Genomic DNA, 13,751 nt, shown 5'->3' on the forward strand with positions numbered 1-13,751 from the left:
ACTTCCTCAGAAACAATGAAATGCCCAAGTAAAGAAATAGACAAAAACAATATTTCTCTCCTCCTGCCAAACCACAATTTCTCAATAGTCTCTTTGAATCTCAACATTCGTTGTGTTTTGTTTCTTCTGGTTGTCCTGTGGTGTTTTTGCAGTCCATGGCGGTCCGATGTGTTTGTGTTGGAGCAGGCGGGGTCGCTGAGGAACACTCCGGTCTGTCCTCAGAGATCCGGGCCTGTCCTCTTCTGTGTAGCCAGGCTGAGAGGCTGCAGGGTCAGTCTCTTCCTCTCAGACACTGGGCCCTGACGTGCACACACATCGTAACCTCTCTGCTGTATCCCAGCCTGCTGCAGGCTTCGTTATGCGACCGTTTAGCTCGGCCCGGTGCGGTATGAACAGAGAGGGCATCCTCTGGGTCTACGGTCTTGTAACCCCAAAAACTTCAGTGGCTGGTCTAGCTTCCTGGATCCACTGAAGATCCTTGTGATGCACCACGGCTCCGTTGACTTCCTCCGGGTCAGTGCCGGACTCTGTCTAGATCTCCTGCGTCAACGGGGGAGGCTTCTCGTCAGTCCTCCCTCAGGACGGGCACCACGCTGCTGGGAGAGCTCCTCTCTGACACGTCCTCCCGGTGGTGCTAGTGGGTATCGAAGCAGGGACCAAAAACAAACGCAGAAAATATATCTCTGTCCCCCTGTCTCACCAGAACTGAGCACTGAGGAGTTGTGTCCCGATGTCAGAGCCTAAAAGCAAAAACTGTTTCTGCTTCTCACACTCTGATCGAACAAAAGTGTAAAAACTTTGAGGATGAAAGTGCAAGTTGTGTATTTTCTTTTTCCCCAGTAAAAATGTGTTTCCTTCTTCACAGAAGGGAATCCAAAGCAAGTTTTTCCTCTTTACTCTTTTTCTATAGAATATAATTTTTTCCTGTCTAAAGTCCTCTTTCAAACTTGCTAGCCCTTTCCATTCGCTCTGTTTAACGAAGTCTCTTTGAGAAGAAGTGATTCAGATGAAGTTTGCTCTCTTATCTGTAAGCACAGCTGTGTCACGCAGGCAGCAGGACAAAGTCGTCGTTGACGTCGACCATTGGCACGTAGAAGGACGGCACCTCGTTGACGCAGAGGGACTTGTGTCCCGCTGGGTCCAGCTCTTGGACCTTCAGCTGCCACTCCATCCGTTGCACCGCGTTGAGCGCTGCTGCCTCGTGCTGCTGCCGCATCAACAAACATGTCTGGGAAAGGAAAAGACAAGCATGAATCCACTCTGTGTATACACACAATACGGTATCAATGTCTTTAAATGAAAAAAATACATATTCAGTAACGGCAGAGGGCCAGTATTTACCTTCATGCGGTCGTATTTATCATCCACGTCCTGGATCCAGGAAATGAACTGACGCGCGTTGAAGCGATCTCTCACAGATTTGTTCTCATCACCCTGCGAACGCACAACAAGTCACAATGTGAGTAAGTAATAGATTTAGTAACAGCTGGCTGCTTACTTGACACTCGGGTGAGTACTCGTATACTTCCTACCTGGCTCTCTGATGGCATATTGTATACTTCAGAGTCCAGCAGCATGGTGCAGGCGCTGAATGGCACAGCCTGATTGGCTATCGTCCTGGCTGCTCTGCAGTGAACCCTTAAAACCTCCTGCTCACATGAGACAATCAGCTTCTCCTGTGGACAGCAAGCACAGCACATAAAGAAGAGGAATATGAGATATGAAGTTGAACATCAGGATGACTGCCATGTTTCTGAGGTTAATAGAAAGGGCTCTTTATCAACAAAGCTGCCACATATGTTTCATTATAAGGGTTGTCATTTAATTAGAGGGCGAGATGAAAAAGATTGCATTTCACTCTGGCTCAACTAAGGAGGGGAGGCTATGCAGATTTCACTTGCATTTCTATTCAAAAAAAGCTTTGATCTTTCATCAAAGAAGTGCTCATAGCGTTCGGTGCACATGTGTGTGGCTAAGTGTAGGAAAGCTGGGACGGAGGGAATTTAGGACAGAGAATAAAATGAGAATAATATGAGACGTGTTAAAAAATAGGAAAATGTCCAGAGAATCTATTCCTTACCCGCTCGATGCTGTGCTGCAACCTGAGTTTCCCTCTCACGGCCTCTTGTTGCCTGAAGAGCTCCTTCAGAGGTTCTGACAGCGATGGAGGTGGGGCAATCTGATGAGCAAAACACAACAAGGTATTATACACCTATTACGTACCCTCTGATACATCTACACACTAAGTTACAGTGTTTATGTATAGAAATGAAAACATTCCACACACTTATATTTTCTTCTTTTGCTGTCCAAACTTTGAAATCGTTACAGAATCAGACTTTTATCCCACACAGTTTGAACCTGCTTTGTTATAAGAGATAATGCAGAGACACCGTAACTTACCACAGGGATGTGCAGCTTGCTGAGGGGCTTGCCATCCAGCAGGTAGGAGCCCGTGTAGGTCACATATTCAGCGTAACACTGCGGGGCCTGAGGGGTGATGTAGCACAGAATCTTCCTCTTTTCCTCGATCTTCTTCCTGATCTGCAGGTACTCAAAGTAAGGGTTGGAACGGTCACTGTGGTAGGGCTCGATATCATCTAGCTTGATGGCATTGACCACGACAGCTAAAGTCTGCTGAATCATCTCCCTCGTCTGCTGCATGGCTGTGTTCACCAGCTGGACCTGGACTTGCTGCCCAGCAGAACGAGGAAACTTCCTCTTTCGTGGGTGCTGGGTCTGAGATTCCTCTTCGTCCATGGGTATAGGACGGCCTTTTGTCGTCTTACTGAGAACCACAGACGCCGAGGTCGTCACAGACGGAGGTACAGACACCGCTGGGGTGGAATTAGATGCAGCAGAGCAGACACTGAGCCCAGAGTCTTTGTCTTTCTTCAGAGCGGAGAAGGAGGACGCTGTGGTGGGTGTCGGGGTTCTCGTAGGAATTGGGTTAATGCTCACCACCGGACTGGTCGTCACGGGGGTGGCGGCGGCGGTCGAGGTTATTATGCTGGAGGTAGGAGGGACAGCAGCAGCAGCGGGATTGTTCTTGGCGCGATTGCGGGTCATCCTTTGAGGGATTTCATCCACCTTCTTGGGGATATCTACAGTGGTGGACTCAGTGGTCAGGGTTACCGGTGTTAGCTTGGACGCGGGCTCCTGCGTGTCTGGTAGTTCCACCGTGCTGGAGAAGGCGATGGCCAGCGGGAGCTGAGGAAGAGGACTGCATGACACAGATTCTGCTACGGTGTCAGACATCTCCTCCTGTCTCGCCTCAGACTGGCCAGCAGACACCGAATCGTCGGGTAACTGCAGCGGCTCAGGGAGGGAATGGATCTGTATGAGATGTTGCTGACTGGCATCTGGTTTCACAGATGAATACAACATACTGGGCTCCGACTCATCAGCTTCTCCACAAGGTAATTTTCTTTCCAAAATGCCGCCCTGTTGTACGCACAGAGGCAGAGAGCTGTTGACGGGCACACTTTGAGGCTCAGGGTCCAAGTCTTGCTGGAAGGTGGCCGGTGGTGACGGCACAACCAAGTCTTGTCCAGCAGGTTCCAGAAGGTCTCCAGCTGGACATGAAGTCTTAGCCAGGCTCGGCAGGCTCGGCAGGTCTACCTCCATTATGTCTGGGTCGTCTCTGTCCGTAATGGTATGTCTGATGTGAGACGGCACGGTCTTGATGGGGTCAGCCAGTTCAGGCTCTTGAGACTCAGCTTCTTCCGACTTGTCTGGTAGCGGCAGCTCAGGCAAGGAGAACGGTCCCAGGTCATCCAGCTCGTCTGGATCCGCCGAGAACGGGTCTGCCCAGGGCACCACGGGCTCAGGGTCCACAGCTGGGGCTATGTGGCCATCAGTGGTAGCGCTGAAGCTGTGTGCGCTCTCCCTGCTGTCTGGTTCGACACATGTCGACTCCGCGTCCATCTGGTGACTGTCCTCTAAGCTCGGCCTGTTGCAGTCCTGGAAGAAAGACTCCAGCCTATTGGAGGAGGATGAGGTGTTTAAATAGTTGGGCTCCGCATCCAAAGCGGTGTCAGGCCTCTCTGGAGAGGGGATGTCAGCCACAGCTTCCTTCTGCTCATCGAAGTCCTCCGGGTCCTCTTTGTGCCACCTATTCCAGGCAGCGTAGGGGGAAGTGACAGAGGGGTGTGCAGACAAGGGCTGCATGTCGTTGTCCGAATGGGAGTAAGGGCTTGTTATTTTGGAGACGGCAGCCTCTATCTCCCCATATGTCCTGTGTGGAGATTTGAGGTCCATATCAGGGTTCCAGCCTGATATGTGTTCGAAGCAGTTCTCTCCATGGGTGGGTGCAGAGTGTGTGGGCGACAGCTGGTGGACCTCCGGCTCCTGCCGGTCTGGAGACTCTGCAGGCCAGCTCTTCCTCAGAGGGTCTTCAACTCGAGGGGAGAAGGAGCACGGCTCTCTCGTTTGTTCTGGCTCCTCCACTTCACAGTGGTCTCCCTCAGCTCTCTCATCCATATCGCCCTCTTCCTCTTCCTCATCATCCTCCTCCTCTTCTTCCTCCTCCTCCTCCTCCTCTTCCTCCTCTTCTTCATCCTCCTGTTCCTGTTCCTGCTCTTCTGTGACAGAGGGAAGATCTGAGAGGACCAGATTGGGCTCACTGTGGTGAGGCTCGGAGATGTCATCGATATCCAGGGGCGGTAAAGCAGCAGGAGCCGGAGTTGGTGGTGCAGCGATGTCAAAGCAGGGCTCCTGGGGGTCTGGCCTGTGAACTGGTGTCGAGGGTTTGGGTAAGAAACTGTTGTATACACTTTCAGGTAGGTGTTCATTAACCTCTGTGTCAACAAGAGTTGGTGCGACCACATCTGGTGTTGGGTGGACTGGCTCCTGCCGAGGCGACACTATTCTCATTGGGGAAAAATAGGGAGACGACGGGCACTCCAGCCGATCCACAGTAGCCGATTTGTCTTCAAGAGGTTGAGAAGAAGAGGATGGATCAAATTCAGCCACTGGATCACTCTGCTGTCGAAGAAACTTGTCAGCCTCTGCCTTGAACTCATCCTCGAGAGGCCTGCGGACATCTGAGGACGCGGAACGGCTGACGAGTGGCAGCTGGAGGTTTTTCGCAGGAGTAGGACAGGTGCCCTCTTGGAAACTCTGGGAGTTAGAATACCTGCTGGGAGAAAAACAAAAACATTTGACATTAGAAAATATGCTACATACTCCAAATTGTCACAAGAGTAAACCTGCAGCGTGTTTACAAGTTCAAATACCTTTCGAAGAAGGACGGGGAGCAGGCATTCATCGACATAGTCATAGCTGATGAATTCTGGCAGTCCAGCCCATCCAGCATGATGTCAGGGTAATCCTCAGCACTACAAGATGGGGTACGTGGAGTCTGCATTACATCCTCAAAGCTGGGGCAGGAGATGACAGATGTTGGTGTGGGGACACCAGTCGGCCTGTTTTGATCTGGCCTGGGAGAAGCAGGGAGGTTCTCCTTCATTTGGGGGCCAGCCAGCCAGTCCTTTGAGTTCTGACTGTCAGGAGGCTGGAACTTGCTGCCTGGAGACACCATTTGGGCCGGGAGACCCACATCCTTCAGCTTCTTCTCTTTAAGACCAGACTCCAGGCTGTTGGATTTCTTCGATGACAGCTCACTGCGACTTTTCCGTACTTCCTCCGTAGACTTGGTTTTGTCTTTGAGCTTCGGGTCTCCTGACTTGGGTCTCAGTTTCTCCATCTGCTTCATTCTCTCTTTATGTCTCTTGTGGCGCTCTTCAATCTCCTGGTCTTTCAGACTCAACATCTGCCCAAAACTTGTCATTTGATAATCACCGTCCACCAACAGTTTCTCCCGTGGACGATTATCTTTCCGCGCTGTGTCTTTGGACTGAGGGAGCTTTTCATTTTCCTCCTTCGCCTTAGATTTACTGTGGTCTATCCTGTCTTTGTCCAGCGTATCCCTATTTCTGTCTTTCTTCAGATCAAACTTGGGACTCTCCTCTTTAGACCTGTCCTTCAGAACAGTGACCTGTGGGCTATCTTTCAACCCTGACTTTACATCCTCTTTGGAGTGTTTGAAGGACCCAAAGCCATCGATGTATTTATTCTTCTCCTCCTTCATCTTCTCCTTATGTTTCTCCTTTTTCTTTTTGTCCTTCATTCGGTCACTGATGACACCCGTTGTTTTGTCCTTGTCCTTTTTGGACATCTCTTTTTCAAATTCCAATGTTTTATCAAAGTCATCCTCGCCGTCTCCCTTACCTCCATACGGAAATGTGTAAGGGTCGGCCTCTAGAGGCATGGGCTCCTTCTCGAAAGGTAAGCTCTCTCTGCGGTTGTAGGACTCTCTAATTTCTTCTGTTTTGTCCCGTTTGTCTCCTTTCTCCTTCTTCACCTTTTCTTTGTCCTTGTCGTGGCTTTTCTTGGATGAAGATGAGGAGGAATGTCGATGCCTCTCTTTCTCTCTGAACTTGTCCTGCGGCGTCGATATGCACAGGGAGTCTCTCCTGTCCTCGGACATGTCGGTCAGGCTGATGGAGTCGTAGTAGCTCGTGAGGACTGGCTCATGACCTCTGTCGGTGAAACTATCGGAGGAGATTTCACTGTTCTTGTCATTGGAGTCATCCTTGTAGTCATTCATAGCCTCCTCCTCCAGTTTTTCCAGGAGTGATTTCTCATTCTCACCACTGCCTTTTGAGGGCTTCCTCTCCTTAGAATGGTCCTGCTTGTCTTTATATTTAGTCTTTGTCTTCTCCTCGCTTGCGTCCCTTTTGTCCAACAGCTTCTGCTTATTTTTCTTGTCTTGGTTTGAGTCCATGGACATCCTGTCTTTTCTCTCCTTATGTTTGGCATCCACTGAATCCTTCTTGTCTTTGTTGTGTTTCTCAAGGGAGCCTTTCCTCTCTTTACCGGTGTCAAACGCGGCCTTATCTTTCTTCTTGTCCTTATGTTCTTTGTCTTTTGCCTTTTCCGTGGCATGTTTAGTCTCTGCAGAAGATTTTCTCATTTTTTCTGAAGGGAAGTGATCCAGCTCATCCTGATCAGGTGTCGAGTCTTTCCTGATGGAGTCAGACACCAGCACACCACCATTATAGCTGTCCTCGTCATCGTCGCTTTCATCAGTGAATATGTCAGCTATCTTGTACCACGTTTTCTCGCGGATTTTCTCGGGTTTTCTTTCCTCTTTCTTGACCTCCAAGAAATCCTTCTCCCTGTCAACATGTTTGTCTTGAGAGGCCTTTTCTTTCTTGTCCTTTGTCTGTTCTGAAGACATCTTTCGATCCTTGTCTTTGCCGTGAGAGTCTTTGTGTTTGTCTTTGGCTCCCTCCTTCTTGTCTTTGGTGCCCCGGTCTGCATCTTTTTCCTTGACTGTTTTTTCTGCGGAGCTTTTCTCGCTCTTGTCTTTCTCCTGATCGGCTCCTCTGTCTTTTGCTTTCTCTTTGTGCTTGTCAGCTTTTGTCTTTTCTCGCTTCTCCATTCCCTCGCCCTTCTTGTCTTTCTCCTTTCCAGAGTGGTTTCTTTCCCTGATGTCACAGGATTTACCGACAGCATCAACCTCTTTGAAGAAAGTGTCACTGCCATATTCATCTCGTATAGATTCCTGCTTGATTTTTATGTCCTTTCTTTCCTTCATGAAGTCATACGAGTCTTTACGGTCTCGACTGTTTTCCAGAGAGTCCTTGTCTTTTTTGTCTTTGACTGTGTCCGTGGACTCCTTCCTCTTCTTTTCTTTCTCAACCGAGTGGCTTGAGTTTAATTTTTGTTTTTCTGTCCAGTCTTTTTTCTTTTCATTCGTCTTCTCTGAAGAGTCTTTGTCCTTTTTCTTCGAAGTGGCTTCCTTCTCTGATCTTTTCTCGGTGTGATCTGATTTCTTGTCCTTGACTTTGTTGTCTTTCCTCCTTGTCTCCTCCTTAACAGTCTCAACAATTAGTTTAACAGCGTTGTTGGCTTTGTATTCCTTGTACTCTTTGACAGGAGCATCCCAGCTGTCATCTCCGTAGAGGGACGAGTCAGAGGACATCTCGGAGCCCCATCTGTCATGATGGTCATCTGAGGCACTGAGCTTTGTGTCCTCCAGGTTGAGGAAACGGTTGTTAACGTCGTAACCTTCATACTCGGATTCCTCTTTCTGTGCTTTGTCTTTTTTACATTTCTCCTTCTCGTCCTTGGTGTTTTTCTCCTTGTCCACCTTTAGGTGCTTTTCCTCTTTCTGCTCACTCTTCCTGTCGGCCTTTGAAGAGGACTTCTCCTTGGACTTTTTCTTTTTCTCCTCTTTGTGAGCCTTTTGTTTATCCTCCTTGGGTTTCTCCTTCTCCTTGACATTTCTATCCTTGTCAGATTTTAAAGGCTTCTCCCGCTCCTCCTTATTTGTCTTGTCCTTGGCAGAGTCCTTTGTTTTCTTGTTTTTCTCCTCTTTTGCCGTCCTGTGCAGGTCTTTTCCAGACGACCAATCCTTATCCTCAGACTTGGTTTTTGAAAGCCTGTCCTCCTTTTTTGAATGGTCTTTTTCGTGTTTTGATAATTTGACTTTGCTCTCTGCTGGCGATTCGGAATCCACAATTAGGGACTTCTGTCTTGAATCATCAAAATCAAAAGAATAGCTCTTGACAAATTTCTCATTCATATCTTGATTAAGCACTAGACTAGGAGCTTTGTCCTTTTCCTTATTTTTGTGCTTGTGCTTCACTTTATGCTTTTTCAGCACTTTGCCGTCCACATCAGTTTTGGAAACTGCACTCTCTGCACTGGCCGCTTTGTAGAGCTCAGAGTTTTTCTTGTCTACAGTGTTACTGTGCACGTTGTTATTCTTCTTTTTGTTCTCCTGCGCTTTCCTTTTCACTTGTTTTATTGACTCTACGCTGGAATCAGCAGAGGAGTAGTCCGACTCACTGGACAGTCTTGTTCTGACTGAATCAGAGAGAGAACTGACGTCTGACCATGGGGGAGATGACACAGTCTTCCAGCCATCTGTCCTCCACTGCTTTGGATGCTGTTCTGCTAATGATGGTGCCTGTTTCTGGGAGTTCAAGTTTCCATGTGAAGACGAGGAGGAGGATGCGTTAAAGCCAGGGGTTTCTTTCAGGTTTGTTGCTGAAGAGTCCTTTATACTACTTGAGCCCTTGTCATCCTCACTCTCCATGTCCCCACAATCAGAGTCAGATGTACAGAATTTGTCATTGACTTTACCAAACCTGACTTCTTTACTGACATTATTTTTACTCTCCTTCTTTCGCTTCTTTTTGACTTTATTCTTGTCTTTTTGTTGTTTAGAGCTCATGCTGCCAGAGTCTCTAGTCTTGGTATTTGTTTGCTGGGCTTGTTGCCGTGGCGTAGGCGCTGGTGTGAAACACAACGTCCTATCATCCTCGTCTGAACTGTTACTGTCAGAGATGATCCGCCTGACAGTTTTCTTTGGTGTGAGCGAGTTGCTTTTGGAATAGGTTTTAACCTCCATCTTGGGTATAGAGATGAAGCTGTTGGTCTTGGTAATTGATTCCTTGCGGAAGTCTTTTTTCAAAAGGTGTTTGTCGTCCACAGGAGGGACACGCTCCTCCTCGTCATCCTCATCAAATTCGTATTCATCTTTGACGGGTGTGACGGCAGACTTAGGAGGGTCGGCGGTTTTCCCTTTCAACTTCAGGCCCTTCTCAAACTCCGAGTCTGTGTTATTGCCATCAACAGAGCTGGATGGGGCAAACGAGGGGGCATCTTCCTCCTCTGAGGATTCTGTGGGATGTAAAAAGAAGGAGAATCAATACACAACACTTAAAGACCCAATTACACTAATGACTTGCACAACAGTCATGTAATATTAGATACCTGATGAACTTTCTTCACTGGAGGTGTAAGTGCCTTTCCCCAGCAACAGATTCAGCATAGTTGGAGAGTTGGCAACCTTCAATGGTGTTTCACCTCTCCTGTTGCTTTGTCGCGGGTCACCTCCATACCGTAAAAGAAGCTTAACCACCTGAAACCAATAAAGTTAAAGATTACATTCAAGGAAATTGTAATTTAAGGGGTGATATTACTAACTCTTATGGGTCAGACTTTACAGGACAAAGGATACAAAACTGTTCTACCATATTATTATTTGGTCAAATGCATAAACCATGAATAAGCTTAACAGACTGTCAGATTTATGAATGACGAGAGACTAAAGTTGGCTTTTCACTCTTTCTGAACTGCTCGTTGGATGGTCAGCACCTCTCCTCCCCCTCACACTTCTCTGATATTTGGGTGAGGTGAGGTCTGAGTCCAACCATTTCAGTAACTTTCCAAAACCGATATTCAGACATTTACATCCACTTTGTGCCAGCTGTGCAGAGGTGAGAAAGTACGATGGCTTTGAGATTCTCTAGCGCAGGGGTGGGCAAACTACGGCCCGCAGGGCACATCCGGCCCGTTGGTCTTTTTAATCTGGCCCGCTGAAGATTGGTACAGAATTGCCCAAATCAAATCATATCATAATTATGACTGCATTCATTTGACCTTGTCCTGTAATACCTGGCGGTCCACCAGGTGGCGCACTAGGCGTAGTGATACATTGACTTGATTTTGCGGAGGCCGAGCTGCTCTCTGTTGTTACTCTGCTGCTGCTCTGAACCCATCTGCAACAATGAACGGGCCAAAGAAAAGAAAAGTCGACAGCGAGCGCCGAGTGTTTAATAAGGAACGGACGACTAAATACTTTTTCACTGAAGTCCGGTCGAAGGCTGTGTGTCTTATTTGCCAAGAAACCGTTGCGATTTTAAAGGAATACAACATCAGCCGTCACTTTTCCACCAAGCATGCTAATTGCGCCAACAACCAGTCAACGCAAGAACGGACGACGACCGCTCAGAGGTCGGCAGATAGTTTGCAGGCTCAGCAAAACACCTTTATCTGACAAACTGCCATCCAAGAATCAAGCACGAAGGCAAGTTATTTGCTGGCATTCAAATTAGCAAAGACCAGCAAGCCTTTCTCCGAAGGGGAGTTTCTCAAAGAGTGCATGGTAGAGACAGCAGGTATCTTGTGTCCTGAGAGCAAGAACAAATGTGAAAAAATGAGCTTATCACGCAGGGCAGTGACTCGCCGTGTTGAGCTAATTGACGAAGACTTAGCTAGCAAGCTAAACAAAAAAAAGCAGAGTCATTTACATTATATTTCTTGATACTGGACGAAAGTAATGACAAAGGACACCGCTCAGCTTTTAATTTTTATCAAGAGGGATTAATGACAATTTTGAGATAACAGAGGAGTTTTTGGCCGTGGAATCCCTGAAGGGGAAAACGCGGGGAGAGGACTCGTATGACGGCGTGTCGAGGGTCATCGAGAGGCTACAGCTACCTTGGAGTCCGCTCGCCAACGTTACCACGGATGGATCGCCAAATTTGACTGGAAAAAACGTCGGGTTGCTCAAAAGAATCCAGGAGAGGGTGAAAGAGGACAACCCTGTGCAGGAGGTCATTTTCTTACACTGCATAATCCACCAGGAAGCACTGTGTAAATCCGTCCTGCAGCTCGACCACGTAGTGAAGCCAGTTATAAAAGTGGTTAACTTTATTGGAGCGAGGGGACTTCACCGTCGTCAGTTCATTAAGTTTCTTGAAGAAAATGACGCTGATCACAAGGACTTGCTTCACCACTCCAACGTCCGCTGGTTAAATTTGGGGAAAGTATGTCAACGAGTGTTGGGAGCTCAAACAGGAGATTATCTCATTTTTGGAGCTACTTGAGAAAGCTGACGATTTTCCTGAGCTGAGTGACACAGATTGTCTTTGTGATTTAGCTCTTGCTGTGGACATACTGACACACATGAATGAGCTGAATGTGAAGCTACAAGGGAAAGACCAGTTTGTGCATGAAATGTACACAAACGTCAGAGCCTTCAAAACCAAGCTAGCTTTATTCTCAAAGCAAATGTCAAACAAGTCATTTGCTCATTTTCCCACGCTGGCTACGCTGAAAGACGCCCCTCGACATGTGGAAAAAAATACAGGAAATCACTGGACAACCTGCACGGAGAATTCTGCCATTGGTTCTCTGATTTTGGAAAAATTGACAAGTCACTTCAGCTGGTGTCGTGTCCCTTCACACGAGACCCTGAAACGGCGCCACAGGAGCTGCAGTTGGAACTGATTGATCTCCAATGTGACACTGTCTTAAAGGAGAAGTTCAACTCTCTTAAACTGGATGAGTTTTATGCTTCATTAAGCGCAGCCAAATTTCCAAACATCCAGAAGATGGCACAGAAGATGCTGGTGTTGTTTGGCTCTACGTACGTGTGTGAACAGACTTTTAGTGTGATGAACACCAACAAAGCACCTCACAGATCCCAGTTGAGTGATGAACACCTCAGATCTGTTCTGAGAATTGCCACAACAAAACTAACACCAGACTTCGATGCACTGGCAAAGAAGGGTGATCAACAACACTGTTCCCACTAAAAGTGAATGTACGTATTAACACTGTAATGCCTTTTTTATGTTTATGTTTGATATGTATGCATCTGGTGCTGGCCTGGCCCGTCTGTCAATTTTTAAAAGTCAATGTGGCCCCTGAGCCAAAAAGTTTGCCCACCCCTGCTCTAGCGGTCTGTTTTCATTCGTAACAAAACTATGAAAAAACTTCTGAAGAGACTGTCTGAAAATATGTACCGTTATCCTTGTATTTAAACAACTTAACATCCGCACCATCTCTATGGTGGACAGTTTTCTTGACCATCTTTAGTTTTTCCATTTTCAGAGTTTTATGATAAATGGTTTCTTTTGAATTTTGAAATAATATTTTGTTCTTTACTGCTTTCTTAACAGTGGTGAATGCATTTGGACATGAGCTTCCTTTGCATGATTTTGTTTCGTTTTACCTTGAAATGTCCATTGTTTGATGCATCATGTAGAGGGGTGTCATCATCCAGACCCTTGGTGTTGACCTCTGCTCCGGCTGCCAGCAGCTGCTTGGCCACATCATAATAGCCCCTGTTGCACGCCTCATGCAATGCAGTCCAGCCTAAACACAAGATGAATATCATTGTGAGAAGTGTATATCACATATAAATGTATATATATAGCTACATGGCTAAAGGACAGTGACTGTAAATAAAGAGGCTCTCACCTGCAAAGTCTTTTACATTCACATCAGCTCCCTCGCTGATGAGCTCCTTGATGCGGCGTACCTCTCCACGGATTGCTGCTCTGTGCAGTCGAGTCTCTCCTCTCTCGTTCCGTTTATTCACTTTGTCTTTGGTTTTAGATGCAGAGTTTGGCGTTCCCTTCTGGCCCAGACTGGACTGTGACTGATGCTTTGGTGTTGTGTCTGTAGGCGGGAGAACAACATTTCACTACAACACTAGAACAGTTTCTTATGGCATCATTTTGAAGAACTTGCTTCAATTGTCTCTGTTTTGTTTACTACTTCTACTGTGAATAACTGCGTTTGAGCTGCTCACAGCCAGAAGGGGGCAATGACACTCTACCCATCAGCAGCAGAGACAGTCGGACCTACTTTACTTCAGCTCATTTCATCACATTTACAAGATTAAACTCAAGCCTTAATCACATTTACATTATTGAGTTTGTACAGCTATTGTCCCCAATGACATTTGAAACACACTCACTTAATCTAAGTCCATGCCTCCAGGCATGCAACAAAGGAATTAACATAAATAAAAGTGACTATGCATTGGTCCTGACCCACCTAATTCTATCGCAAATGTAAACTGTTCATGAAAAAGTACAAGGTTTCAATAATAAAGCTATTTTAGGCGACTCTGTCAACCACAAATAAATGGACAATTTGAA

General features: G+C 47.0%; 1 protein-coding gene across 2 annotated transcripts in view; it reads right to left on the bottom strand.

Annotated features, from left to right (window-relative positions):
- Positions 1 to 914: 914 nt before the first annotated feature.
- Positions 915 to 13,751, bottom strand: part of ankrd11 (ankyrin repeat domain 11) — a 97,009-nt gene continuing 84,172 nt past the window's right edge. The window contains exons 6-14 of one of the 2 annotated variants that reach the window (XM_069697715.1): positions 13,066 to 13,266; positions 12,818 to 12,960; positions 9,790 to 9,937; positions 5,238 to 9,696; positions 2,404 to 5,137; positions 2,081 to 2,179; positions 1,533 to 1,676; positions 1,342 to 1,434; positions 915 to 1,228 (exon numbers count right to left, since the gene is read on the bottom strand). In XM_069697715.1, the coding sequence (XP_069553816.1) occupies positions 1,043 to 1,228; positions 1,342 to 1,434; positions 1,533 to 1,676; positions 2,081 to 2,179; positions 2,404 to 5,137; positions 5,238 to 9,696; positions 9,790 to 9,937; positions 12,818 to 12,960; positions 13,066 to 13,266 (8,207 nt within the window). In that variant the 3' untranslated portion in view covers positions 915 to 1,042. Of the gene's footprint in view, positions 1,229 to 1,341; positions 1,435 to 1,532; positions 1,677 to 2,080; positions 2,180 to 2,403; positions 5,141 to 5,237; positions 9,697 to 9,789; positions 9,938 to 12,817; positions 12,961 to 13,065; positions 13,267 to 13,751 lie in introns of both variants that reach the window. The other variant, XM_069697714.1, reaches the window with a different exon arrangement.

The sequence above is a fragment of the Brachyistius frenatus genome, unplaced genomic scaffold, assembly GCF_029030835.1.
Source record: "Brachyistius frenatus isolate BFR_SWC_R1_liver_20210118 unplaced genomic scaffold, ASM2903083v1 Contig_24, whole genome shotgun sequence".
NCBI lineage: Eukaryota > Metazoa > Chordata > Actinopteri > Embiotocidae > Brachyistius > Brachyistius frenatus.